This window comes from Branchiostoma belcheri, unplaced genomic scaffold, assembly GCF_001625305.1.
Source record: "Branchiostoma belcheri isolate BF01 breed outbred unplaced genomic scaffold, Haploidv18h27 scaffold431, whole genome shotgun sequence".
NCBI lineage: Eukaryota > Metazoa > Chordata > Leptocardii > Amphioxiformes > Branchiostomatidae > Branchiostoma > Branchiostoma belcheri.
Window position 1 is genome coordinate 34,676 of NW_017804056.1, and position 26,448 is coordinate 61,123.

General features: G+C 43.6%; 2 protein-coding genes across 3 annotated transcripts in view; one reads left to right on the forward strand and one right to left on the reverse strand.

The window, feature by feature from the left end:
• Nucleotides 1–10,365, forward strand: part of LOC109478374 (protein disulfide-isomerase A3-like) — an 11,648-nt gene extending 1,283 nt beyond the window's left edge. Inside the window, exons 2-14 of the mRNA XM_019779902.1 lie at nucleotides 205–292; nucleotides 1,156–1,279; nucleotides 3,228–3,335; nucleotides 4,075–4,201; nucleotides 4,741–4,854; nucleotides 5,504–5,604; nucleotides 5,744–5,765; nucleotides 6,073–6,255; nucleotides 6,766–6,868; nucleotides 7,450–7,578; nucleotides 8,109–8,188; nucleotides 8,520–8,577; nucleotides 9,072–10,365. Coding sequence (XP_019635461.1) covers nucleotides 205–292; nucleotides 1,156–1,279; nucleotides 3,228–3,335; nucleotides 4,075–4,201; nucleotides 4,741–4,854; nucleotides 5,504–5,604; nucleotides 5,744–5,765; nucleotides 6,073–6,255; nucleotides 6,766–6,868; nucleotides 7,450–7,578; nucleotides 8,109–8,188; nucleotides 8,520–8,577; nucleotides 9,072–9,143 — 1,309 coding nt within the window. The 3' untranslated portion in view covers nucleotides 9,144–10,365. The remainder of the gene's footprint in view (nucleotides 1–204; nucleotides 293–1,155; nucleotides 1,280–3,227; nucleotides 3,336–4,074; nucleotides 4,202–4,740; nucleotides 4,855–5,503; nucleotides 5,605–5,743; nucleotides 5,766–6,072; nucleotides 6,256–6,765; nucleotides 6,869–7,449; nucleotides 7,579–8,108; nucleotides 8,189–8,519; nucleotides 8,578–9,071) is intronic.
• A 3,789-nt stretch (nucleotides 10,366–14,154) lies between these two features.
• Nucleotides 14,155–26,390, reverse strand: LOC109478373 (repulsive guidance molecule A-like). 2 transcript variants are annotated; one of them, XM_019779901.1, is made up of 4 exons: nucleotides 26,234–26,390; nucleotides 19,436–19,584; nucleotides 18,651–19,165; nucleotides 14,155–15,404 (listed from the first exon to the last, which is right to left on the reverse strand). In XM_019779901.1, the coding sequence occupies exons 2-4, from the start codon at nucleotides 19,524–19,526 to the stop codon at nucleotides 14,682–14,684; spliced, it is 1,329 nt and encodes a 442-aa protein (XP_019635460.1). In that variant the 5' UTR covers nucleotides 19,527–19,584; nucleotides 26,234–26,390; the 3' UTR covers nucleotides 14,155–14,681. The 2 variants fall into 2 exon arrangements, with proteins under 2 accessions (XP_019635460.1, XP_019635459.1); XM_019779900.1 differs by lacking the exon at nucleotides 26,234–26,390 and adding an exon at nucleotides 25,232–25,441.
• Nucleotides 26,391–26,448: the final 58 nt, after the last annotated feature.

Below are 26,448 nucleotides of genomic sequence, written 5' to 3' on the forward strand. Positions count from 1 at the left end.
GGGGGGTTAGTGCGCAGCGCTCTAAATACTCCTCAAGTGTAGCAGAACTGCTTCCGGCACTTGTCAGCCTATGGTAGAGAAAGACACTGGTCTCTCAAAGGGACGGGGGGTATTGGAGTGACGTTATCAAAGGTACATCACTGGATTAAAAAGCCACATTCAGGCATGATGTTGATGATGATGATGATTTGTTTGGATCCCCAGGTGTGGCCACTGCAAGAGGCTGGCTCCTGAGTACGAGGCTGCTGCTAAAGTCCTGAAGGACAACGACCCCCCTGTTCCCCTGGTCAAGGTGAGGTCTTCATCTTGAACTTGATCTTGACATTATTTTTGGATCCACCATTAGCTTAACACTTACCTAAAACTACATACCATAAAATCTGCTCTTTAGAACAGCATGAAAGTTCATCTGAGTTGGTAAATTACATTATGAAAAACTTAAACTTTTCTCCAACTCAAAATTTGACTCACCAGAAATTTTCGACTGAATCACTCAGTCTTCCTCAGCTATCTGACCCAAATGCTGTGGACACTGCTCTTTAGAAGCAGGGCTCGAAATTCAATTTTTGGGAATAGGTGCACTGGTGTACCCACAGAAAAACATTGGGTGCACAGCTCCACTAAGATGCACATGCACCCGGTATTTCGAGCCCTGAGAACTCGGTTATGATTGGGTAGCCTTGTCATGACAACCAGAGGTTGCAAGGTTGCAGCAACCATATTTGGAGTCCAGACTGTCATGTCATCTCACCCACTCACTTCCGTAGCTCACACTGTCTTCTGGGCATCCTTAAATTTTGGTTTCCAGACATCTCAAATGAAGCTCAAAAGTTTCCATCCCTGGTTGAAGAGTGAATTGCAAATATCAAATTTGCTGATGTTAGCTAGCCTCCATAGCATGCCAAAAACTGGGGGTTTGGGGGGTCTTCAGGGTCTCTGGGAGCTTTTATGTGCTATTTTCTGATTGCATATTATAGACAACATAGCCAGCCTGATTGAATTACCCCCTTTATTTTAGAACTTGGCTAATCAGAAAACAGCCGAAGACCACCAAAACCCCAGCTCTATATTGACTTTAAGCCTGCTATGGAGGCTAGATGTTAGCCAAGTTGATTCTTTTCCTTCTATCTCACTGCCTATTTCTTATATCTGCAGGTTGATTGCACAGCAGACGGTGGTAAGGACACCTGTTCCAAGTACGGGGTGAGCGGCTACCCGACACTCAAGATCTTCCGCGGCGGAGAATTCTCCTCAGAGTACCAAGGGCCAAGGGAACAGAGTAAGTTTAAAGTTAAAACTTTTGATCCAACACAATAAAGTTTGCTCATCTAGAGCTTTCGACCAGCCACTCTGGTCTTCCTCAGTAGACTGACCCAGTGAGGCTTGTCACGTGGCTTCTTTTAAGTGTGACGTCAACACTGGGTCAGAGGATGTTGGTCACCATCGCAGTTGAGTGAAGTTAGTGTTGTATTTTTTTATCCTTTATCCATATTCCTTGTGGTTAATTTTGTTTAACTGATAATTTTTGATGAGGTGAGGATAATTTTTCACACTGAGAGTCAAGCAGTAAGCTAAGACTCCTGTCTATAATGACAGGGCTCAAAATTAACTTTTTGACCTAGGAGCACTGTGCTCCTAACCATAAAAAGTTAAGAGCACAGGCTAAAATCTAGGCGCACCAACAAAAAATATTGTATTGCAAAGGTGTTAATATATTAAAAACTAAGCTAGATCATATTTCCTTAAAAAAAAAATTCTATCAGCATCCTTAATTTTGAAAAAATTGGGCATAGGCCATAGGTTCTCCGGATGACCCCTAACTGGGGGCCAACGGTGCTTCCACAAGTTCAACAAGTGAAAAATACATGATACAAAATGTACATGTATTTACTACCTGGAACTTGGAGCAATTATTCCCAAAGGTGACATTGATATATTAAAAACTAAACCAAATCCTATTTCCCAAACAAATCACATATTGACACAGCTGAACAAATAAAAATGTGATCATGTCTATAAACTCCACTCAAAAAAAATTTTTGAGAGACACTCGGGTCGCGATACTAAGCATGATAATCTCTAATATCTCATCTGATTCTCCCAATGTATTAGGGACTTCACAATCACAGCATCCAACTGCACTAACACAAGAAACCAATAAATTCGGAAAATTTCTCAGTAATGTTTGAAAATTAACCTTATAAAAACATAAGTGAATTTTTATTTCAGGTGTAGCCGAAAAAATTTTTTTCATGCGTTTAAAGTTTCGTTTTAGCACCTTGTAATATGTACTTAGTACATGTATCTTGTACATTTGGATGCTATCTTGACCTTTGACCACTGTTGTTGTGAAACACCGTCGGCCATTTTGTCAGTCTCGCCGTAGATTTTCGAGCCGTTTTTTCGAGCAAATTTCAACGGTTTTAAACATTTTACGGCCTCAAAAACTCATATAACAAGGAAAGCAAGTTGTAGTTGTTATTTTCATGCGTAACATTTCTTCTGGGGATGGATTATTTTTCCACCGAGCTGCCGAAAATTAGCGTCATGCCGCGACCATGCGGTCGGGTGCGGGCGGCCGGCGGGAGTATCGGTGAGCTTTCACGATGTAAACAAAGACATTCGGAGTTGTTCGCATGAAAATTTTGCTGTGAAACGCCAGTGGGGTGTCAGATTTTCTACCAATGACAGCGTTTTCTTTGCGGCGTCATGGCGAGATCGACAATTCATCGTCAATTCACAAGATTGTGCCGACAATGGAATGAATAGGCTAAAATTTTTATTGGCGCACCGTGCGATCGTGATTTCAAATGTAGTCGCACCGTCAAAATTTTGGGCGCATATGCGACCAAATCAGTCGCAGTCACGAGCCCTGAATGACCATGTGTCCACTGAGTGATCTGTAAGGGCCAGGGACTGTAAAGCCTGGAGTCTACTCACAGAGGGAGCAAGGTAATCCCCAAGCAGATGTTTTGGTGGCTGCAAAAGACAGTATCAAATTGGCCAGGCAGTATCCATTAGCCAGACTGTATCCATTGGCCACAATAGACACTCCTCTGGCCAATGGATGCTGCCTTGCCACCGTATGATCTGCTTGGAGATAAGGAGCAAGGGGGCAGTTACTGGCTTAAGCACCTAGGTTGAGAGATCTTCTTGTACAGGGTTGAGTGAAGTATGATTTGGAAAGTGGTTTTGTAAGCTTTGTGTATTTTTTCCTTGACCTGCAGATGGCATTGTGAGCTTCATGCGTAAGCAGGTTGGACCCAGCGCTAAACCTGTGCTGGACAAGGAGACCATGGAGAAGTTCATTGGCAACTTTGAGGCCAGTGTCGTCGGTAAGTGATATTTTTTTAGAGCAGCAATAGAATCAATCCTTCTCTATGGGTCAGAGTGCTGGACACTCACAAAAACACTGGACAGAAGGTTAAATGGCTCATACACTAGAATGCTGAGAAATGTCTTGAACATCTCATGGACACAAAAAATTTCAAACCTTGAGCTGTACAAAAACATATTGCCGATTGCTGAAACAATACGGCAAAGGAGACCACGTTTTGTAGGCCACTTTTGAGGAAAAAGGATGAGGTCGTACACAAAGTCTTACTGTGGAACCCGAGTCATGGAAAGAGTACCCAGCATACCCTAGCAATAGGCTAGCATAATCGCCTGTTGCCACCCAGCAACTGGCAAAATTATGGAATTATTATACATGTACAACCCACCAGCTTCAAAACCAACGTTCACCACCATCTTCTAGCATTATAAACTTATATAAGTTCCCCATACCTTCCACCAACTTAGCTCAGTGCCCAGTAGTGGGCTTTTGGTAGCCTCCATAGCATGCCAAAAACTGGGGGGTTTGGGGGTGTTCAGGGTCTTTGGGAGCTTTTATGTGCTATTTTCTGATTGCATATAGACAACATAGCTGGCCTGGTTGAATTACCCCTGTTTCAGAACTGGGCGAATCAGAAAACAGCCGAAGACCACCAAACCCCCAGTTCTATAGCCTGCTACAGAGGCTAGGCTTTTGGCCTTGCACTGATCAAACTAAGAAAAACACATTGTGCTTTGCAGGTTTCTTTGCTGAAGACAGTGACCTGAAGAAGGCTTTCCTGAAGACAGCAGACAACAACCGTGACGACTACAGGTTTGCCTACACCGAGGCTCGCGATGTTATCGACAAGTATGGATACCAGGACGAGTGAGTACTGTAAAACTCAGCATTTCTTTTTCACAAGCTCCTGGTCTAGTACATTGGTTGTAATAGCTGTCATAGTGTTTTAGGTTAGAATTGACAACATATTGTTACAAGCAAGTGCTTGTAAGTAAGTCAATGACAATAATATTTCTGAGCAGGGACTCTAGCAATGTAGTGTTGGTGTGTTACCTTCTACAATTGTCCTTGTTTTGTTGATGAATACCCAATCAAGTTTTGATGACAGTTGGCTATAGCTAGTTGGCTACATGTACAACTTGCAAAAGATTGGCCAAAATTATAATGAAAGTTCATCTTGTGTTCAGTGGTAGTTACATGTTTAGAGTCAAAACTTTTAGATCCAACACAAGGTACTAAAGTTTTAACTCTAAACATTGGCCAAAATTGTTTAGGTCTAGGTCCAGGCCGATACCTAAACTTACTTGTACCTGAAGTTTATTAGGGTACACAGTTCTTATAATATGATTCTTCGGTTACAAATTTGTACAAACTTTTGCCTGACCGATCTTCCTTCCCCGCTCCAGTGCTGTCGTGCTGTTCTACCCGCCGCGACTCCACAACAAGTTTGAAGAGAAACAGCTGGTCTACGACGGGAAGGCCTCCGAAAACAAGATCAAGAACTGGCTCAAGGACAACGTGTAGGTTTTCATTACGTGCGATCTGGATTTTTCCCTGCCCAGTATTAATGTTATCATAATATTACTAAAATGATGATTTGTATATGATATTAAGTATTAACTTTCGGTTAATTTTTTGAAATACAGAATAACTTCTGTGTTCTAAGATAGCATTAGTTGAAAGTAAAGGAAACTTGTGCTGCAAGGATAATTTCGTTGTCAAAATAACAAGCTGTCATCATCATAAATAAGCCAAACAGGCATGTACATTTTGTAGAATACTGCTTTCATTTATCATAAAAAAGGTTGTGTTATATTCACCTGAATCCTGGTCAATCTGTAACCTTTCCCAGGGTAATGAGACTGTCCATGTAGTTAAGACAGTATAGGCTGTTCAGTAACCTGAACTATGTTCTTGGAACTTGGAATGTTAACCATTCTGTAGCCTCCGTAGCAGGCTTATAGAACTGGGGGTTTGGTGGTCTTCGGCTGTTTTCTGATAAGCCCAGTTCTAAAAACGGGGGTAATTCAACCAGGCCGGCTATGTTGTCTACATGCAATCAGAAAATAGCACATAAAAGCTCCCAAAGACCCTGAAGATCCCCAAAACCCCCAGTTTTTGGCATGCTATGGAGGCTAACCATCCTGCCTGTTCCTTTGTCCTAACCAGTCTAGGACTGTGTGGCCACATGACCGACAGCAACCAGGACAAGTTCAAGAAGCCTCTGGTGGTGGCGTACTACGATGTGGACTATGTGAAAAATGCCAAAGGTGAGACCACTTCTGTTTGTCACTAGGTGCTGTCTTCATCATTGAAGAAAAATGCAGTTACCTAACTATTCTCTGTAAGTTGCTATACATTTGTATTTTACTTTCATCCATATCTATAATCTGTTTCTTTCTTTTTCAGGAAGTAACTACTGGAGAAACAGGTAGGCATTTTTAAACCTGTTTTTAGGCCATCTGTTGTGACTTTTTTCATGCCATATGGTTGCTTCGGTGTTTGGAGCAAGCAAGTCACCTAGTTTCAATAAAGGTAGCTTCCAACATTATAAGCTTTGAAATAAGATTCTTTCCTTCGTGGTAATAAAAATGCATAGAAATATGTACATTTTGGGCAAGTGAAAAGTTGGTTTGGGCAAGTGGAAATGACCATGTGCTTGCCTGATAGGGCATGTGGATTTTTCTAAAACTTGTCCAACCCTGTATCATCTGACTTCTTTACCTGTTACTTTTAAGGGTGTTGAAGGTTGCCACGAAGCTGAAGGAGGAAGGGAAGGACGTGAACTTCGCCATCGCGAGCCGGGGAGACTTCTACAGTCACCTGTCAGAGTTCGGGCTGGACTCCAGCAGTGCAGACAAGCCTGTTGTGGCAGCCAGGGACAAGAGCGACGACAAGTACATCATGAAGGACGAGTTCAGGTAATATCAGAAAATCTGTCTAGATTGCAGGTTTAGTTAAGCCCTGTTTCCTCTAGACACAGGCACTGAGCAACCAAAATAGTGTAGTGTCACCCTTTACTTTGAATATGATTTTAAAGAAAGTAAGAGTAAGGAAAAAATTTCTGTTTGATTGTGAAATTTGTTAAGCAATCTGTCAAATGTTTGGTTGCATGATCTAGGGTAAGATAAAAGCAAACTTGAGCTCGTGTTGAAGTAGGATAAAACCATTGCACACACACGAAGTTTTGGCCAACTTGCAATATCACGTTTATATTTTAACAGAAAAAAATGCATGTCAAGCACTGACTCCTTTCATGATTTATATCCAAGAGCTGGTAGCTGTTAGCTGAGGTAGGGGAAGACCCAGAGTCACCTACTTACACTCTCCCTCAGGATCGGTTCAGATGAAAGCTTGGACCAAGAAAGTAAGTTGTAGCTGTTCTGTTGTCTTGGCTTTAAAAGACACTGCTTGATTTTTCTCCCTCCCAGTGTTGACAACCTGGAGAAGTTTGTGCGAGACTTCCTGGACGGCAACGTGAAGAGGTACCTGAAGTCTGAGCCAGTTCCTGAAGACAACGACGGACCCGTCAAGGTAACAACACCTGTGCTTTTCTCACCTGTACTTTTTTCTAGTATTGTGGTTATGATGTAGGGGCATTAGACATCTGCGTGTAAAATAACCAGCACACTTATCGCGAAGACTAAGTGTTACCCAGTGTGCTTGGCTAAAACATGAGCTGAAGCAAAGTTGCATTGCACTTCCAGCAACTTGTGAAAACTTTTACTTCACCACAATTACAAATGCTTTCCATTTTTTAATCATTTAAAACTACCACTCGCATTTGAGCTGTAAAATTTTCGCAACTGTGCACAAGGGCTTTACCTATTTTTTATCATTCACAACTGTTTTTATTGTACTAGCTGAAATGTCTGACCGTTTCCAAAATCACATCCAGTTGCTTGAGTAACTGCTTTTTGGGGTATCATATTACCATGTCTAACCTTTATTGACGTATGTTGCGTTACCTTTCCTTTTCAGTCATCATCATCATAGTCCTTTTTGTTCTGTTCATCGTTTCATCATTCACAACTTTTTTAACAACTACTTAAACTTGTGACACTCTCACGACTAGATGATGAGACTTGTGACATGACTTATGGTCTGTTTCCCAGGTTGTTGTGGCGGAGAACTTTGATGAGATTGTGATGGACGAGACCAAAGACGTGCTGATCGAGTTCTACGCTCCGTGGTGCGGCCACTGCAAGAACCTGGCGCCAAAATGGGACGAGCTCGGAGAAAAGGTACGTTGGCGCTAACGCACTGTTGACCTACTCTCCAAGCAGAGGCTGTGGGGGAATGATCGTTACCTTTTTATATATGGTCGTTTTTTTTTTGTCACTACCCCCACCCGTCGGTGGCCGGCGACCTTCTCTGGCTAATGGATACTGCCTGGCCAATTTGATACTGTCTTTTTGCCACCGATAGAGATCTGCTTGGAGATTACTGTTGACCAAAAATCCAATGAAAATTGTGGAAAATGGGGGTTTCATGCAGGCGCAGTATCTTCTGCCTACGTGCAATAAAAATAAAAAACATCAGTATTTTGCCTAAACTCAGTCGGTGCTTTAGAGCCAACTGGACTTCATCTCAGCAGCATACAGTTAAAACTGCAGACACACAAACAAAACAAACTTCACAAGACCACTGAGGGGACCAATAAATATGGTCTATGTGGATAGGTAGTCACTATATGTCAATTTCATATGTTGAATATTGATTGTTCTGCATATGCCTCAGCTTATATGTGTGTCATGTTTGCTGTTACTTACAGTTGAAGGATACAGAAAGCATTGTCATTGCCAAAATGGACGCCACAGCTAACGACACACCCGGCAGCTTCAAAGTCTCAGGGTGAGTTTGTCTCAGTTGTCTTTTTTTTTGTCCCTCATGTCTTCGAATTCCATTTAACAACCATTCTATGATCACGACTCTTTCAGGAGAGAAGTAAAAGAGCTCTGTAACAAAGCCAACAAATTCCATCCTACTTTAGCCCACATTCACAAATAAACAAAAAGAAAACTACAGAAAAAGTGGGATCTTTTGTCCTCCACTATCTCGAAAACAGAAGTCAAACGGAAGTTGTAATTGTACAGTCAACTCATACTACAGTGGTCAGACGTTATAATGTTCTTCCTTGTTTGATCGATGTTCTTACTATTCTTATTGTCCAATTTCTTTGTAGGTTCCCAACGATATTCTGGGCCCCAGTAGGTGGAAAAGACAATCCAGAAAAATACAATGTAAGTATTCTTACCTCTACTGTTTTCAGTTTACATCTAGACAATAGTTTTGGACGGTCACACTGCTGTGAAGAGCCACCTAGCAGTTGTCTCACATATTGCAGGAGCCAGAACCAACTTGGTTCTGATGGCAGTTTGTTACTCCTGTGTACATATATTCTGTTTGTTTGTCTGTCTGTCTGTCTGTCTGTCTATCTGTCTGTCTGTCTGTTTGTTTGCTTGCTTGTATACAGCAATTTGAATTGAAGGTTAAAATGTGTGTGGGGGGGGGGAGGCTGGAAGGAAGTGGATAATACAAAGGTTATCGCATTTCCTGTTTTCAGGTTCCTGCTATGTTCATGTCTGTTACATGTACCTCATGGAAGCCAGTGGGAAACTGCATTAACAAAATAAGTGTGACATTCACAATAACAAGTGGTTCACAAAAACTCTTAGTCTTGCTGAACATAGTATAATGTCCTTGGTTGCTGAATGTTGCTTTAATTTTTTTACAGGGTGGGCGAGAAGTTGACGACTTCATGTCCTTCCTGAAGAGGAAAGCCACACACGCGAAGGACGAGCTTTAAGTCAACACAAACAGCTTAAGATTAAGATAGAAAAACATTAACTCCACGTAGCAGTCAGTCCATACATTACCGTGCAGATAGCTTTATTATGTATATGTCAGCAAATGCAAGAGACATGAAAAAAAGAACTATTGTGGTCTTCTAAACACCCGACTGCTGCAGCAGTGTGTAATATCTTTGTGTTTTGTGTCGTACTTGACTTTACATCTGCAGTGTTACACCTTCAACAAGTGTACAAATAGCTAGCTGAAGAGGCAATGTTATTCTGCTTACATCTTCTGTAGATATCTTTCTTATCTAAGAAACGACAGGGGGAAGGGCAGTTATGATCACAAGCAAATGTCACTCAAATTTTGTAGTGTGTAGCAATTTCAGAAGCTGCTGTCAAATTTGCAAGAAGTATATGCAACAGTAACTCGGAGAAATCTGGTTTTACTGGTTTAGGTATGACTACTGTGTTTCCTACTTGGTACAAAAGCTCTCCCTTTGTTTTATGCTGGCTCTATAAGTCAAGCTTTTTGGGGGCTTCAAATGTGTTTTATTTTTTTCTTTATATCAGTTCTCGGTACATGGTTTCTGGCGCACAAGGAAAAAACCCAGAAAACTGAGCTGCCCAATAGCCTGGCTTGTAACCTGCTAAGGAGGCTAGTTTAATACAGAGTAGGCTTGCAGTTTCATTCCTGCCAAAACGAAGCCTTGAAACATTCCTAGGTGGAGGTATTAAACTAGTTTGAAGTAGAGGAAAGCTCTGTGAGCATCTCTACTGTTCTGCATCGTGTGTGTAATGACTAAGTTAACCCTTCCCATCCGTGTCCCGTCATAGCTGAGCATCCAAGTCAGTTCTTGGGAGTTAAAAACTGACAGCTGTTGTAACAACGCTGCTCGTTTCCAATATCTTGCACAACACAAAACATAAAATATCAGTCGTGAACGCTCATGTTTTTATGTTTTGTTATATCACCAATTGCTAAAGCAAGGACTTTGTGTAGATTTCATCCTATATCTTCTCAACTCTATGATATGCAACTCCACACAATAACATGATTTTGTGAGTCCAAAGTGCAGCTTTTTACATTGAAGGGGGACCATACTGTAGTTAATGTGATGTGAGATCTTTGGACATTTTACAATCATGATGATGAAACAGCCAATTATTTCATGTTCCACTCACACAACAAGAGTTCACAAATAATGACAATTGAATAAATTGTGGTGAGCCTTACCTTCGTTGATCTAATTTTTGTATGTTAGTAATTAGTTAGGCGAGACTCAATGAAGCCTTGTTGAATCGTACTTATGCGTGGTCTTTCGTACCATTCATATCATGCATACTTAGTACTCTACATCCATCCTTAAAATTCTGTCAACACTACTGCAATGTGTCAGACTTCCGCATGTCGGCGCTGCTAACAGGTCGGGCTCGACCCAATGATGCCGACGTGACCGTGAAGTTCCTGCCAGGATCAAGTTGCCAAAGCGAGCTGCCTGCAGTGCTTTCTTTATCCGCATGTCGGCGCTGCTGACACGTCGCGCTCGACCTAATCTTGCCGACGTGACCGTGAAGTTCCCGCCAGGATCAAGTCCAAAGCGATCTTCCTGCAGTGCTTTCTATATCCGCATGTCGGCGCTGCTGACACGCCACACTTTTCCGACGTGACCGCGCAATCTACCGGAGTTCCTGCCAGGATCAAGGCAGGCATCCGTGCCGTAAATTGCGTGCCAACAGGATCCGCGCTTCAAATGTTTAGCAGATGCGCGCGGCTGTCTCGGGTTGAAATCCCACTGGGGACTTTTCGGGGGAAGTCAGTCAGGGAGTCGGCTTTGCCAGCTCCAGCTAGCCCGGCTGCCTTCCACACCCTCGGGCGATGGTATTCATCGCTTTGTAACTCGTTGGTAGATCGGTCAATGATCAATTTGTTCGCGGCGATTGGGGGAGGTTCGTGCTGGGAGTGGGGTGGGGTAAGGAGGAGGAAGGAGGGGAACAACCAATGTTGATGCTGACGGGAGGAGGAGACCATTTCAAGTGTTTTAGGCTCCATATGGGAGAGCAACCCCCTCCCCACATTTTTGTTACTACATGTAGTATCGTCATTATTTCAGGCCTACGTTGAAAATTGTTTCTCGAATTTTACATTAGACGAAACATGTTGAACGGAAAGAATGTATGGTGGGTATCTAGTCAGTTTTATTCCAAGGAACCTGTTAACTTTGGGCGATGGTACGTTTGCATTTCTTTCAAACACGCAGATTTTTTAGATACAAATGTATTTTATAGACAACACTTTGTATCACAATGGGAGTAAAAAATCGACTTTACTAGATGTAACTAGTATTTTTTTCAGTGTCACCATATATTAAAGTGTCCCACTGTACATATCAATTGCTACATGGTAAAAAAACTAGATAAATAAATGCCAATGACCTTGGAGGTCAAAACTTGTCACCAAGGGACCGATCGCCCCGAACCCGTGCGGGGTATTTGTTTGCCAACTCAGAACAGTTTTCAACAAACTCTTCAATAGTGTGTGTCGACTTTAAACCTGCAAATATTTGATTTCGGAGTGTTATACGTCAGTTTGGCCTTGGGGGACACGCATTTGATAACTTATCGACCACCTCCCCCTCCGTTGTTATTGGACAGTCCCCATATCCCATCTATGTATGCCTCACTATGGAGTTGACGACTTGGCAGAAGAACGTCTTTGATTTTATTTTTCTTCACCTAAATTTTTCGCTCCTCGTCCGTTTTTGTTCGTCCCAAAACTTTCAAATCTTGTCCTGAACTGTTGGAAAGCAAATCTGTGGCAGCTATATAACATATACTAGTATATTTGGGAGTGTATATTGCTAAATTGGCCCTACTTCTCCAGAGTTTATGAAGCTCCGCCTTTTTTAATTAACCCTTGTTTGTGAGCTGCCACGGTCTCGCCACCCACTGTGGCCGTGCGAGGCGGGGTCTAACTTCACTAGTAATCCTGGTCAGTGGAGGTGCGTGCACACACAGCACAGCTTATAACCCCCCCTGTTTAAACAAGCAAATTAATGCGCGTCGCCCTGACGACCATTGATCTGGTATCACGGTGCTTGGCCGACTGTCAACACATGCCCGAGTATTTGTGTGCACACGTGTGTCCACCGTTCACACCTGGTCCGCACCTGCTGGGTCCGACCGCATGCAAATGAGCCCCCGCATACTTGGGGTCCCTTCCCGGCTCCCGGCCGATCGGTCTCGCCTGCCCTGCCCGCCCCCTCCCCCCATGCGGTCCCCTAGCCTCTGCCAGGCATCGCTGGAAAAATACAGTAGCACTGTAGAAATTGGCCGAAATAAAGGGATAGCATGCCTGGGGAGTTAGCCGGTCAGAGAGGATCCAATATGCGCACCACTGTTCCTTTATTTGGGCCAATTTCTAGTATTTTTCGAGCGATCCGCGGTGCCTGGTAGAGGCTAGCAGTACCCAAAAAGCAAGACAAAACATTCCTTCCCCCCAATAGTACTAGTAACATACTGTTACTGCATGCCAGCCAGCCCGAATTCGCGCCCTTCGCTGGCTGTTCTTTGTTCGCAGTATTTGTATTATTTATCCCATCTCCCCTGCACCACAGGCGGCCAGTTGTTGTCTGCGCCAAAGAAATGCTTCCCGTCGAGTGGCTAGAATTTCTTTCCCACATTCTAACTCAAATGTGGCCCAAAAAACACTAGCCACGTCCACATGTGTGTTAGTCCAACCAGAAATACGTAAGTATATCTAAACTACAAAACAGAGGCAGTATTGGCTTACAAAGTGACTCTTTAGTCAAACACGATTGCCAACAGTTTTGGACAGAAAAACAGATTTCCTGACTTTGTAAGTACACAAGTCACGTAGACATGTGTTACGTAGCCCGACCAGAAGTATATACTTAAGCTATATAACAAAGACAGCAGCATCCGTTTACAAAATGACTACAACCAAACATGATTGGCAAAAGTTTAGGACAGAAAAACAGATTTCCTCAGTTGTAAGTCTTCTTCCTTTCTTCCACGGTGTTGTCACCATGTATTAGCATGCGAAAAAAAAAAAGCCCGACTGTTGGGCGCCCCCAAGTGAGTGGGAACCATTTGATGTGGGACCGCTTTTGGTGTTCGGCATTCATTCACCACACGCACAACAAGCACGTTTTCTAATTCACTCGCAGTTTACCCTTTGAACAAACACTGAAAGGGCCCTTTGTGTACCACCGCACACCATAGATATCTAAAATAGCCCAATAGGTGATAAGGAATAGCAATTGGTGAGATAATCCCTGGTAGGGGGATTTGGGGGGACCCAAATCAGGTTTACATAGGAGGGAACTTACACTACTAGTTACAGGGATACGTATAGCGAAACCTAATAGCCGACTAGGATACATGTAATACTGCTCTAAAAGAAACCGAACCGAGCATGCACAACACACAATATACAAGACACAAACACACTCATACTGGAGACGAAACAACCTTTCACAGGCCTTTATTCTTTACAACTTCCTTAGAAGAAGGGGAATACTTTTAGTAAGTCTTTTTTGAATAATTTAAAATATACAACTAAGCCTCACATGCGTCTAGGCGGGTGAAATGTAGAGGGGAAAAGTGTTTTTATCGTTACTCAACAGGAACCGAACTGAGGTAACAAGAACCGAACGGCCATGTTGAAATGGCTTCAACTGCAAGGTGATGTAGGTTAGGCAGAGGTTTCAAATGTCAGCTGAGCATGGCCAGAACTGTGAATACTGAGTAGAAATTTCCTATTTTAGTCATGTTGACTAAAGAAGTCTACACCAGAAAAATCCAGTGTTTCCAAAACCAAGAACAGTTTTGAAGGTATGAGCTTGAGCATGTGGAATTTGTGGGATAGTTGTTGTACCACATCAAATGTCGGGCAAACTAAGAAGTACATTCATGGGGTGGTCCAGGTAATAGTTATGCTAAAAACAGTTACTCAAGCAACTAGATATAATTTTGGAATATCATATCCAGTTGCTTTGGCCAGCCTTACTACGGAATTCTTTCTTCTTTCCATGTACTGGTCACAATTAATAGACACAAGCCCACTCTCCACAAACATATACTTCTTGGTTTGCCTCTGAGTTAAATCTGGCCCTCCTTTGTTTGTATACTTTTTAATTAGGCACCTTGCTTTAATACTAGGGAAGTACGCCTTGTTTAGCTTACGACTAACCAATAGTATTCTTTGCATCTTAAATCTAATGTTGTTAATGTGTTCCGGTGGTCAGGAGAAGGGGAGGAGAGGTAGAGCTTGAGTTCTGTGGCGACACAGAGTCGTGATGTTTCCTGAAGCGTTTATAAGTTATGTTCCTCGCTCAATTTTGGCTCGGGGAAGTTTTGTACAGGTATAAGAAGTGCCATCGATACTAATGCTACTACCATAATTATTAATAGTAGAAAAAGCACAGCACAACATATTCTTCTCAACATATGTACATCTGTTGTGTGCTGTGAGCGTTGTATATAAAGTCTTTTTTATAATTGAAATATATATTAGATTATTATATTAGTTATGTTACAAAATAAGACCAATTAGTTAATAAAATTATACAGGAGATGAGTAGCATGTACAGGGAGAGAGTCCGCCTGGGAAGAGTTCTGGACGGGGCGCTGTTCACGGGCGTTTGCGACCCCGAGATGGTAGACTCGATCGTTCTGTTTCGGTGAGTTCTCCCCGGGTTGGGGTGCAATCTGTACACGTCCTCCAGCGCACTCTTAGCTGCTAATGTGAAGTTGGCGTCTCCCGTGGTCATCAGATCGAACACACAGGAATCCAGGTAGAAGTCTGTCACATTGCTCTGCCTGCACTTCTGAATCGCCATGTCTTTCGGCATGGCAATCTCGCTACGGTGTAAGACCGTGTTCGAGGAGGACTGCGGAGGGTTTCTGAGGAATTCCACGTAGTCTATTCTCTCGCTCAGCGGGCATCCTTTCACGCACAGTTGCAACCCGTCCTCGTCGAAGTTCCCCGTGTTAATCACGTCCTCCGGCATTCGGATAGCGAACGTCAGGTAGTTCCCGATCTGGCGAAGCACGATCGTGGTGTCGATGTAGCGCACATGGATCTCCACGTGACGACCCGGGACCCGCACGTCCAGCACCAGGCTGCGGATCCCGTTTGGCCCGCCGCTGCGCGTCCCGTCGGCGAACGCATCGGGAAGATTGTTCTGCTGCGCCTGGTAAACCTTCTCCCGCGCACACTCAGCCACTTCTCCCTTCACAATCACCGTCAACTGCAGGGGAAACAGGAGAAATTAGATACAGCCTTCAAAGATACAAATTACACTTCTAAATTCTTGTGATGATCGGTGATTTGTGAGTGCATATATTTTGTCTTCTAGTTCTACAGCTATAGTTCTAGTTCTAGTTCTACTTCTCCCTCCACTACCATCAACTGGAGGAGGGAAACAACAGAAATTAGATAATTACATAGAAAATGGTTTTCAGGTAGAATTTGTGTTGATCCATGACTTGTCAATATTACATCTTCTAGTTCTACTACTATTCAAATTTAGCCTGGTCAGTTTACGTCCGCTCCCACAGTCGCTACCACCATGGAGGTAGAAAAAGAGACTACCTCCATGCTACCACCAACTACTATTAACCAAGATGGTACCCAAATTTTTCTTCCTCTACAATTATTGTCAAGAAAAGCAGGAGAAGTTAAATGCAATTGAGTCTTTGAAAACACAACAAGAGTACATACAAATTTGGTTATCAACTTCAACCATCCAAGATTTCTCGACATGGTTTCTAGTTCTACAACTGTTAATATTTTCCCCTTTACAATCACTTCTAACAGTCTGGAGGGCATAAAAGAATTAAATAATGCAATGTATTGTAATAGAGCCTTGAAAAAACACAATGGTCCATTCAAATTTGGTCAGAATTCTTACTTCTTTGCTATAATGATCCATGATTTTTTAATATGTCTCCTACATCAGCAACCATCCAAAGTTATTTGCTACACTGGTGAACTGGACAAAAGATGGAAATTGAAGTTTATGTAAGAAAGTCAGAAGCCCTACAGGAACCCAGCTGTGATGCAGTAGGAAAAGGTCTGGTTTCTTCATTTCCTGTATTTTGTTTTCTTTTTAGTCGCCTATGTAAACAACGGTAGGTCAAAATTACCATGAAAAAAAACTTGTCGCAAACAACTGAAGCCATGAATATTCTGAAGATAAGCAAACACATGCCAGTATAGCAACTGTCAAAGCAATCGTCCTAATTTTAGGGTATCTATTTCAAAATAATTTAAATGCAAGGAGCTGAGGATACAAGTTCTTGACTGAAAAGGTATCAGCAATACCTTAGATCAAGGACATTACTTAGGCTCTATAATCTGCAGGGTTGGACAAGTCCCATTGCCCACTTGCCCAGGGCAAGTAAAAGTACTGTTCGGGCAAGTGAATATCCCTCTGTACTTGCCCGATTGGGCAAGTAAATTTTTTGGATGCCAAGTATAGCCGCTATGGTGTTTGGAGCAAAATTACTCATCATTTTGCCATATTGATATTATATTAATGCCCTTTTGTCAGAAAATCCATTGCAAGTCTCAAACCGCCTTATTTTGATAAATTAAGCATGTAGCATTATAAACTCTGAAATGAAATAATTTCCTTGCTGGTAGTAAAAATGCATAAAAATGTCATGTATATTTTGGGCAAGTGAAAAGTTGGTTCGGGCAAGTGAAAATGACCATGTACTTGCCCAATAGGTCAAGTGGATTTTTGAAAACTTGTCCAACCCTGATCTGAAAGTTTGGTACTGAATATGTGCATCAGTTGGGTCATCATAATAATCCTTACAGTACTGCATCTTCTTCAACTTTGCAAGAGCTTTATAGTTGGATGCCCATCAAATTAAATACCATAAAATACAGTTCAGGGCTAAAATTCTTCTAATAATACACTTTTGCAAAGATTATGTCTGATTTGTCCTTAGATGCAGCAAGCTGGATTGCACAGGACTTCAGAGCTTCTGATATGTATGCAAATTTCGGGACACTTCTAGGCTAGATAAATAGTGGTATCATATCGTTTGTTGTTGTAATTTTTTCAGAGGCACGAAAGTCAACACTGGACCAGTCTTGGGAAGAAACAACCCTTTTTTGGGGGCTTCCAACTCTAGAATTACTAATGTTGTTAGTCTACATGGGTGGTATTTTCTTTGTAAGTGCAAACTTCTAACCGTTGCCAGGGTTACAGCAACCAGGCATCTTAAAATTCTTCTTGTACATGAAAGCGATGGTTGTTACATGGATTAACAGCTATTTCCTCTGTACTGTAGGCAGGAGAAATGCAGGGTATTGTTGGAAAGTTTGGGAAAAATCTGTGACTTGATTTTTCAAAAACATTTTCATAATCGTCTTAATCACAGCAGCAAATCCAATCCAAAAGCTTGGCTGCAGTGATTGTTGTTGCCAATTTTAGTTTTTTCTTTATTTTACAAATTGAAATCTAAAATATCTCAAGACCCAAGATATATGACTGAAATTGTTGGTGATTTGAGAATATTTCTGGGAGACTTACAAAAATGATGTTGTGTCAGAATTTTTGCTTTATTTTCAAAAGAAACCACAACACAAGATAATAAGATTGTGCTAGTCGAAAAGTCATCATGTTTTCTATTACAAGTTGTCATTCAAGAAATATGATGCCGAATTAGGCCAGCTTAGAATATAATCAGCTAAAATAGGTCACCTCTCAACTGATTGTTTATTTAGGCCATGTTATAACCTGTGCAGTGCTTTGTTCTAGCAGAGTTGGAACTACGATACACTCGTATTTCCGTACTAGTTCTTCCACTGAAGTGTGCTCTTTGATTACCAAAGGATGACTTTTGAATTCGAGACAGAAGTGGCCTTCTAGCAACAGAGTTTGTATATTTTTTCAGTGGGGCCCACGTAGAGTGGGTATCGCGGGCGAACAGGGAATGGAGTGCCTGTGAAGAGGGTTATACATATTTCATGCACGCTATCGAGAGCTGTGAAAAACCTATTCTCGAGTGGGCTCGAAGGAAGTACCCCCTATTTGTGTGTGACTTCTTTTTTTTCCATGCCTACACTACAGTGTTCTTTCCAAGCAGAGGTTTTGGCTAATGTTTATTTTGGGCGTTTTTCTTTCAAGCTTTCTTTTTCAGATAGATTTTTAAAAAAAGAAAGATACAAGAGAAATCCCGATAAAATGACATAAAACAACAAGTGGATGCCTAAAACTCTGCTCTTAAGAGTACATTTTGTACTTCCAGTGTACAAAAGGTACGCGGGTAGATGAACTTTGGCACGACGGCGTGTCCCAACAGCCTGGCTAGTAAACACAGGGCTTAGTTCTAACCTTGTAACCCAACCGGGGGTACTTTGTGAGGGGCTGGTTTGGGGAATGCGACTTCAGGGCATGCACAAAACTAAACCGGTGTAAGTAAGTCAAGATACATCGGTGTACTGTACAGTATCATGGGTATGTAAAATCATTTTTTACCTTGGTAGTCGCTGTTGCGGTGAATCCGTGCGATGCTGCTACAGCTACCGGCACGTTGGTAACTTGCACTGCTAGGTAAGCGTTGTCTATGAGGGGCCAGGCCCTGTCTACTTTACACGTCTGAAAGTCGTCGTAGAACGTCCGTAAGTGGGGGTCCCCGAAAAGGCCGCAGTGGCGGTAGACAGTGTTGGAGCCGCCCCGGTACGCGCACATCGGCGGCAAATGTTCCTCGTGGGGGCTTCCCGGGCGAACTGGTGGGAACTCCTCTACGGGTGCGTCCGTGGGTACATGGGTGCAGTTGTGGGACTGCATCTGGGCCTGGAAGCCCCGTATGGTGGAGTGGTAGTGCAGGTCTCCCCGGCAGTTTCTGGCCGTACGCCGGGCGCAGTCGGTCGCCTGCCGTAGTGCCCGGCAGTACAACACCAGGTCCCGAAAGATCGCCGGGTTTAACGGCGCCGTACTAGCCACGAACTCCGAGTTACACTTGGTCACTCTGCACGCCGAGTCCGAATGTGCTGAAGGGTGGGAAACAAACACACATGTATGTTAGAGAAACTGTTGGGTTTTATTAAAAACAAAATAAGAGTCCAAACGCCCAAGGCGGCGAGCAGCCTAACCAACCAACCGCCCTCCCCCACTTCACTCGCGACACCCTATCCCACCCTCGGCGGCGCTGGCATGCGCTTTTACTGATCCCCTCCATTTCTTTTCTCCGGGACACCAGGATTACCTTAGCACAGAAACCGAGACAAAAGGAGTAAGAAGGAATGCTGTAGTTTCCTTACCTCTGTGGACCAGGACGGCGATGACTAGTAGCCGTAGTAAGACGGGGTAGAGCGGGCGAACAGCCTGCTCTAGCGTTCGCCCCGTCCCCATGCCCTTCCATGCACTGCACTGACAGGGCGAGCGGGTCGTCTTGCTGGCACGATATGCCCTGTAGTCATGAAAATAGAATGACAAAGTCGGCCATCAATCAACCTGACACATATTCAATAAGGTCCTGATTACGGCAACGTCTGCTGCCCGTTTCGGGCCCGAAACTGTCCAGTTTTGCTCCCATAGCTCCACAGAACCACCAGGCCGGGTTAGGGAGTCGGTAGGGAGAGGTTTTTAGGGGCCATGGCATTGGGAAACTGCTGTGGGAAGGAACAAACGCGCGGGTTTGGGACAGGACCACGTCGGAAACCCGATCGCGCGGCTGAATTTTTCTCCGCCTTCCCCCAGCTCGCCCGATCACATGGGGCCCGATCGAGTTACTCCAACCAGCTGTCAAATCTAATTGCAAATAAACACGGTACCGGGCTTCGTGATTGGCCGGCGGTGACACGGCCACAGAGGCGTGAAGTCTCTTTGTGCCGCCCGGACCTTTTGTCCCGGCCACTTTGTTCAAAACTACCCCGTGTCAATCACTCCAGTTTACGTTATTAAACTATTTCCACCCGACAGAATTTACGCTGCGGGTTAGTCTAACCCCTCCCTCCCTCTAGAGATACAACGGACGGTCCCTGTGGCTTCCCCTCTCACACAGATCGTTGACGAGTCGACAGCTTTTCACACCAGAAGTGCGAAGAGGCCGAACTTTCACAATTTGAAGCGTTTATCGCCCTTATTTCCCTCCCTCCCACCTCACACATACTAGTACACACGCACACGTACACACACAGTCCCGCTTGCGAGCGAGGTTTAGCACTCCAGGCGAAAGATGGCTATCTCTCTCTTCCTGACAAAATTTGTAGTTGTTGGGTAACAGATTGGGAGAATTAGCGCGGGAGACGTGGATTCAGGTGCGTGGACCCCTGATTAGGTTTTCCCTTTGTTGGTTCTCCACTTTTAATTAGGGCTTTCTATTCAGGCTTCAGAAAAGTCCTCTACTTCGCCTGCTTTAGCATGCACGGCCAGATCTCGCTGCAAGAGATAGTATCAGCACAGGAAATCGGAAAGAGTGTTCGCTTATCTGTTATCACGGCGAGCGAGGAGAATATATCTAATCCCGCAACACCGAAGTATCCTGTTCTATTTGTTTACCCGTGTGTGTACCCTCGCATTCTCCGGGTGAAACCCACACTACCCCGGACAAAGTGGCCTGTTCCTCCCGACAAGGGTCGCGATGCCAACGCGACACCGGAGAGCAGGACGGCGTTACGTCGGGACATTCGGGACCGCGTTCTTCTGTTTCCCACGACTTTCCCTAACCTCTGTCCGCGACATATCACGACATACAACTACCAGCAACACCCTGACTCCGTTTAAATTGTGTAGAAGTAGTAGAAGAAATGGCTTTGGCGAAATTATTATCATTATTATCATTATCATCAAATATACGTTATATAAGTTTTGCGGCCAATATTCACCAGGATCTAGCAATTAAATTTTTCTGTTTCCCCACGAATTTCTAACCTCTATCTGTACCAAATCACGACATACAACTACCAGTAACACCATGCTTCCGTTTAAAATTCGCGTAGAAGTAGAATATATAGTTGTGATGAAATCATTATCATTATCGTCAAACAATTTATAATATACTAGTAGATGTTGTGGTCAAATTTCGGCCATCAAGGACTCAATTCTTCTGTTTCCCACGACTGTCTAACCTCTATCAGCAACAAATCACGACACAGAACTACCAGCAACACCCTGTTTACGTTCCACGTAGTGTCTATGAAGAAACAGTTGTGACGAAATTATTATTATCATTCATTATCAAAATTGCGACGAAAATCCAGCCATTCAGGTAGGGTTCCATCCTGGTTAGTTAACGTCCGCTCACTACAGTCGCTACCGACCAACGGCTAGCCATTCAGGGATTAAATCTTCTGTTTCTATAAAACTATTCGCAACAAATCACAACATAAAAATTACTAGCAAGCTCCAACACCCTACTTCCGTTGAAAATTGTGTCTACGAAGGACTAGTTGTGTCTAAATTATTATTAGCAAGTTATACTTTATAAACGTTGCGGCCAAAATGCAGCCATGTTCGCGAAAACAAGTTTTAAGTGGCCTTATTGTGTCTTCTTCAATAATGCATGGTTTGTAATTGTTGAGGACACCCTTCAATGATTTACATTCTTTCACTTCGGGGTATGAATTATTTAAACGTCATGTTATATTCATAAGCAAGAATGGCCATTTCACGTTTGGAAAAAATGGCACGTACAAATCTGGGCCAAAAAAAAGCAAGTGAGGAAAAAATCTTCATACTCGTATAAAAGATAAAATCTGTTGGTATAATGAACTAAAAATTCATGGCGACTGTTTCTGTTGTGTTGGAACAAAATTTAAATTTTACAACTATATAAATCTACATGTTACTAGTATTGGCTAGATCTTTCTAACGTCACACAGATGCAAGAACATAAATATTTATTAAATACTTAATTTACTTTCGAAGCCATACCGTCACAGCATCTCGTATTGAACTATGAAGCTCCTCTGAGTTTATAAATTAGCTGAACTCAGCCAATTATCAAAAACGTGGGAACAATAGAGGGACAAAAACACACGCACCCTGCCGGGTCCAAAATACAAATCCTCAAACCCATGGGACAAGGCTTTATACCCGTACACTTGGGAGTTACGGACTTTCGGCTTGTCTTGGATTTCCCACTGTTGTTCTCTCATCCATATTCATGCGTTATAAGGGAGAGGCTTTCAACTTGGAACATCTGTTCACTGTGGAAGGACGTTCGAGCTAGTAAAGATTAGAGGAAAGAACTATTTAAGTCCTAGGCTAATCCTTATAGGCCCATTACACATAATAGAGATTTAAAACGCATCGGCGACAATATGGATATACCAGGGCAATGTCAATGGTAGATTCTTTAATAGAAAATTGTAGATCGTGTCGGTAAGAATTGTTTTGACAGATGCAGTTGAAAGGAAAGGTCCTGAAGCACATTTTTGACGGGGTTCTCGCCGCTTGAAGTCGTTCCAAAAAGGGGCTATCGAGTCTGTTAGAGTTGCGTGCCCAAAAATGTGCTGAGTTTCCCCTGGGGATTACCTTTTCGTGCCACAACCGTTTCAGCCTGAACCCTCTGCTCTCTCCCTCCTGACTGCGACCGGCACATCTGGTGCAACAATCCAACCCGGGATCTCACTGCCAAATATCCCCTGCACCACCACTGATCCACCCAACACAGCCTTGAAATTCAACCCGGCCCCTTGAACGAAATCCCACACTGGCTGCCAATTAATAGAACTTTATGGGGCGTTTATCACCTAATGGTCGGTAGCGTTAGTTGGGCTATTTACAATCATCCCGAGAGTCAATCACGGTAATTATCACTGGGGTATCAAATAAGATTTACACTTTTCTTAAAGTTCTTCCCATTGCTGTTGTTACTAACGTGTATTCGTTTTGACCCGGTGTCTGCTTGCGAGAGAGGCATACCAGACCAGACAGAGCACGTAGCGAAAGCGAGCTGTCTTCACCCCTCAATTTGCGGCGCATTCCCTCACTTCGCAAGTACACCCCAATATTGCCCGCTCGATGTAAACTATCGCTTGTCCTTACAAATCCCCTCTTCTTCTGATCTGAACGTAAAAATTTCCACAGGGGAATTGAAGAGACGAGATTGGAGGAAATTTGAGAAATTGAAGACACGTACCATGTGTCAACTCCCACAATGTACACAAGGGATGGTAAGTAAAAGTGATTGGAGATGCCATTCCATATTGAATGTTAGCAATTCTGAGAAACGCTGTAATACTAATCCTCTACGTGTCAGCTGTCAATTTTTTTTCTGTCCCGTTTCTATTTTAGGGTGGACGAGTTTTGAGGTGTGTACAGGGATATTGGTTCAGCTGCTAGCTATCACAGAGGAGCTACAGACACCACCGCCATTCACAGCAGATCAATGAGGAATTTTGATACGGTTAGCTTTCCAAACGCACATGCTTGTCAGAAAGTTCGAGTTCCGATATCTTCAGTCACTGTAGCAGCGATATACGTAACGCTACATACGGAATAGTTCGAATGTATCCTTCAAAACTCGTTGTTAGTTCAGCTGTTTGATTTTGTCTCATGATATTGAGAACTGAATATCGTTTGACAGGAGACATGGTAGTCTCCGTAGCAGGCTTACAGAACTGGGTGTTTGGTGGTCTTCGGCTGTTTTCTGACTAGCCCAGTTATAAAAACGGGGGTAATTCAACCAGGCCTGCTATGTTGTCTATATGCAATCAGAAAATAGCACATAAAAGCTCCCAAAGACCATGAAGACCCCCCTCCCAAACCCCCCAGTTTTTGGCATGCTATGGAGGCTAAGATCATGGCAAGTCGCACAGTATCGTCAGTAGATCGGCGAGTGTGGGTCAACCGCCGGCGGCCAGACTGACACCCCAGTAATTGTCTGTTTACGACTGGAGGAACCGCCGATAATACGACGGTGGCAACCCGCTCGGTAAAACACGATAAAACGCGGCCACTGGCAGTCGCCTCTTTCTTTTTCTGTAGCCTCTACCAGGCTTCGGAATCGCCTGGAAAGAGTAGAAATTAGAGGCGGAAAATGCACTCATTGAGCAGACCAACTCCCCTGGCTTGTTATCTCTCTATTTGTCCAATTTCTAACTCTTTCCAGCCGCTTCTGAAGCCTTGTAGAGGATATATTTTTAGGGGGGAGGGCGGGGGAAAAGTGCGGTAATGAGCCAGCTTTGGAAAAGCGTCTGGAAGAAATGGGGGTCAAGTGGAGATTAGCTGTGGGGTGTTCATCTGTAAAATCCCTCCGCGACGGTTTTAGACACATTTTACCTCGCCGAGAGGGAAATATCGACACCAGGATAGATTTGTTTACCAACCAGAAAAATATCATTACAATTTCTACTTCACTCTCTTTATAAAATGTCGATGTCATGTTTTAACCTGTACAAAAAACGAAAACAAAGGCATGTTTACTTAACTGACCAGTGCCAATATTTGAAAAATACATAAAGACTCAATAGAGTTTTTGCGCTTTTTGTTTTCACAGGAAATTCTGCTGCAGTGATTTTGGAATCTAACTACTGTGTGATGGAATTGTCAGCGCTTAATTTTACCGAACCACGACCACATTGTTCTCTAGTCAACCAAGTTATCATATAATTATACACTTCGACAGAACAGTGCCTCTATAGAGATCTAACAAGCCAGAAAAATCGGTGCAAGATACGGATACGTGCCCTGTATATATTTAGAACACCAGTGCGTTTAAAAATTACCGAGTGCCAGTCAACGCAGTAAATAATAATAAATGGGTGCCGTCTGCATGTTTAAACACACTATTACGCAACGACACATCAAGACAACAACATCACACAAACACAGGACCGCCGGAAGGTACAACACGGTTCAGTTCTATCAGACAGGCAGATAGAATTGCGTTTACAGACGACACATTCCTACCTAGACAGTAGACTAGAGCCTGGTCTTTCTAACCCTTCCTACTACAATATCCTCACAGAAACAGGTTAAAAACCTGGACGGATTGGCTTCTATGCAAACATTTCTCACATCTTTAAAACCATCACTGGATTAGATGTATGCGAACCCCACAAGACAAGCCTCTATGATCAGACATTCCGTTCAGAAATAAACAAACACACCTCGGAGTGGGAACGTGTCTGCTACAGCAGCAGGGCACAGGGTTGGCGCTTATATCCCACCCGTCTCTCTCGCCACGGTTCACAGTCCTCACACACATGCGGGCCTGCATTCTTCCTGTCCGCCTAGCCTGTCCACAGGCCGGATACCTGACGTGTGAAACCCTTCACAGCCTCATCATCACATCACCAAAACGTTTATACCATCCAGTAAAACAGTCGGTTAAAAACTACAGGGCTGCTTCGCACAGCCACCACCACAGTCTAGCCAGCCCCCATCCAGCCAACAACTCACTGTACCCCCGAAATGCCTTCAACCGTCAAAATGTCTACAGAGTGTCAGTTTACCTGACACGGTGGATGGCAGGGGCCATGGCGGCTAGGGGTGTGCATAATAGGCCCCGGCCTCGCTACAAAAACAATCCCAAGATTTGCTTCTCTCCCTACGTACTCTGTGCTTGCCTCCCCGTATCTTTCAAACACGTCTATAACGTTGCCAGAGATCGAGTGTTCGTCTCCCCACTTCGGCGGGGACGCAGGGCGTTCGGTTTGCCGTCGGTGGAAAACAGCTTGAAGGGCGCTTGAAGCCAGTTCAACTATGACGGAAAGGCCCTATCTGCCATTCAAATCCACCAGTGCGCGCTGAAGGGCCCAGGGCTCATGTTAGCGCGGTGGTATGCCGCGGGGCCGCGCGTTCCGACGCCGTGTACCCGCATTTTCCACCTATCTCCAAATCACGGCCATCCACAATCGATAAATTGCTCTTAAAAAGATACGACAGATTACGACAGCTAAACGGTTCCGACGTTACACTATAGCCCCGACCTTCCACTCACCACACAGGCGCATGCTAACCATTTTCTCCGGGGCAAATCGTGCTATAATTAAACCGGCAGCGCATTCCTAGCTTCCCCAACGTTCCCGGGTTAGTTTGGAACGCTAGGGGACAAAGTTAGTGGTGAAACTACGCCTCCGACATAATGTTGCCAAGCGATACGACCATACCTTCACTCTATCCGCGCGGACACTCCACCGTACAGGCTTCTCTGGTGTTCGGACAAAGTGTCGAACGCACACGATTTCACGTCATCACATGATCGCAATTCATCCAGAACCCCGTTCCCAGAGGGTTCTTTTCTGTAATCCGACATAATAGACGCTTTGTAGCGGCCAGTTTTGTTTCAACTACTTTATCATGCAAAGATATTCGAGCCGGGTCA

Bases quoted from the DNA above. Each gene is read 5' to 3' on its own strand.
- LOC109478373 (XM_019779900.1), bottom strand. From the start codon at position 25,341: ATGCAGGCCCGCATGTGTGTGAGGACTGTGAACCGTGGCGAGAGAGAC. The intron at 19,585-25,231 runs GTGTGTTTGTTT...TCATGACTACAG, and splicing joins AGACACGTTCCCACTCCGAG to GGCATATCGTGCCAGCAAGA. The intron at 15,405-18,650 runs GTAAAAAATGAT...TTTCCCCTGCAG, and splicing joins CCGCAACAGCGACTACCAAG to TTGACGGTGATTGTGAAGGG.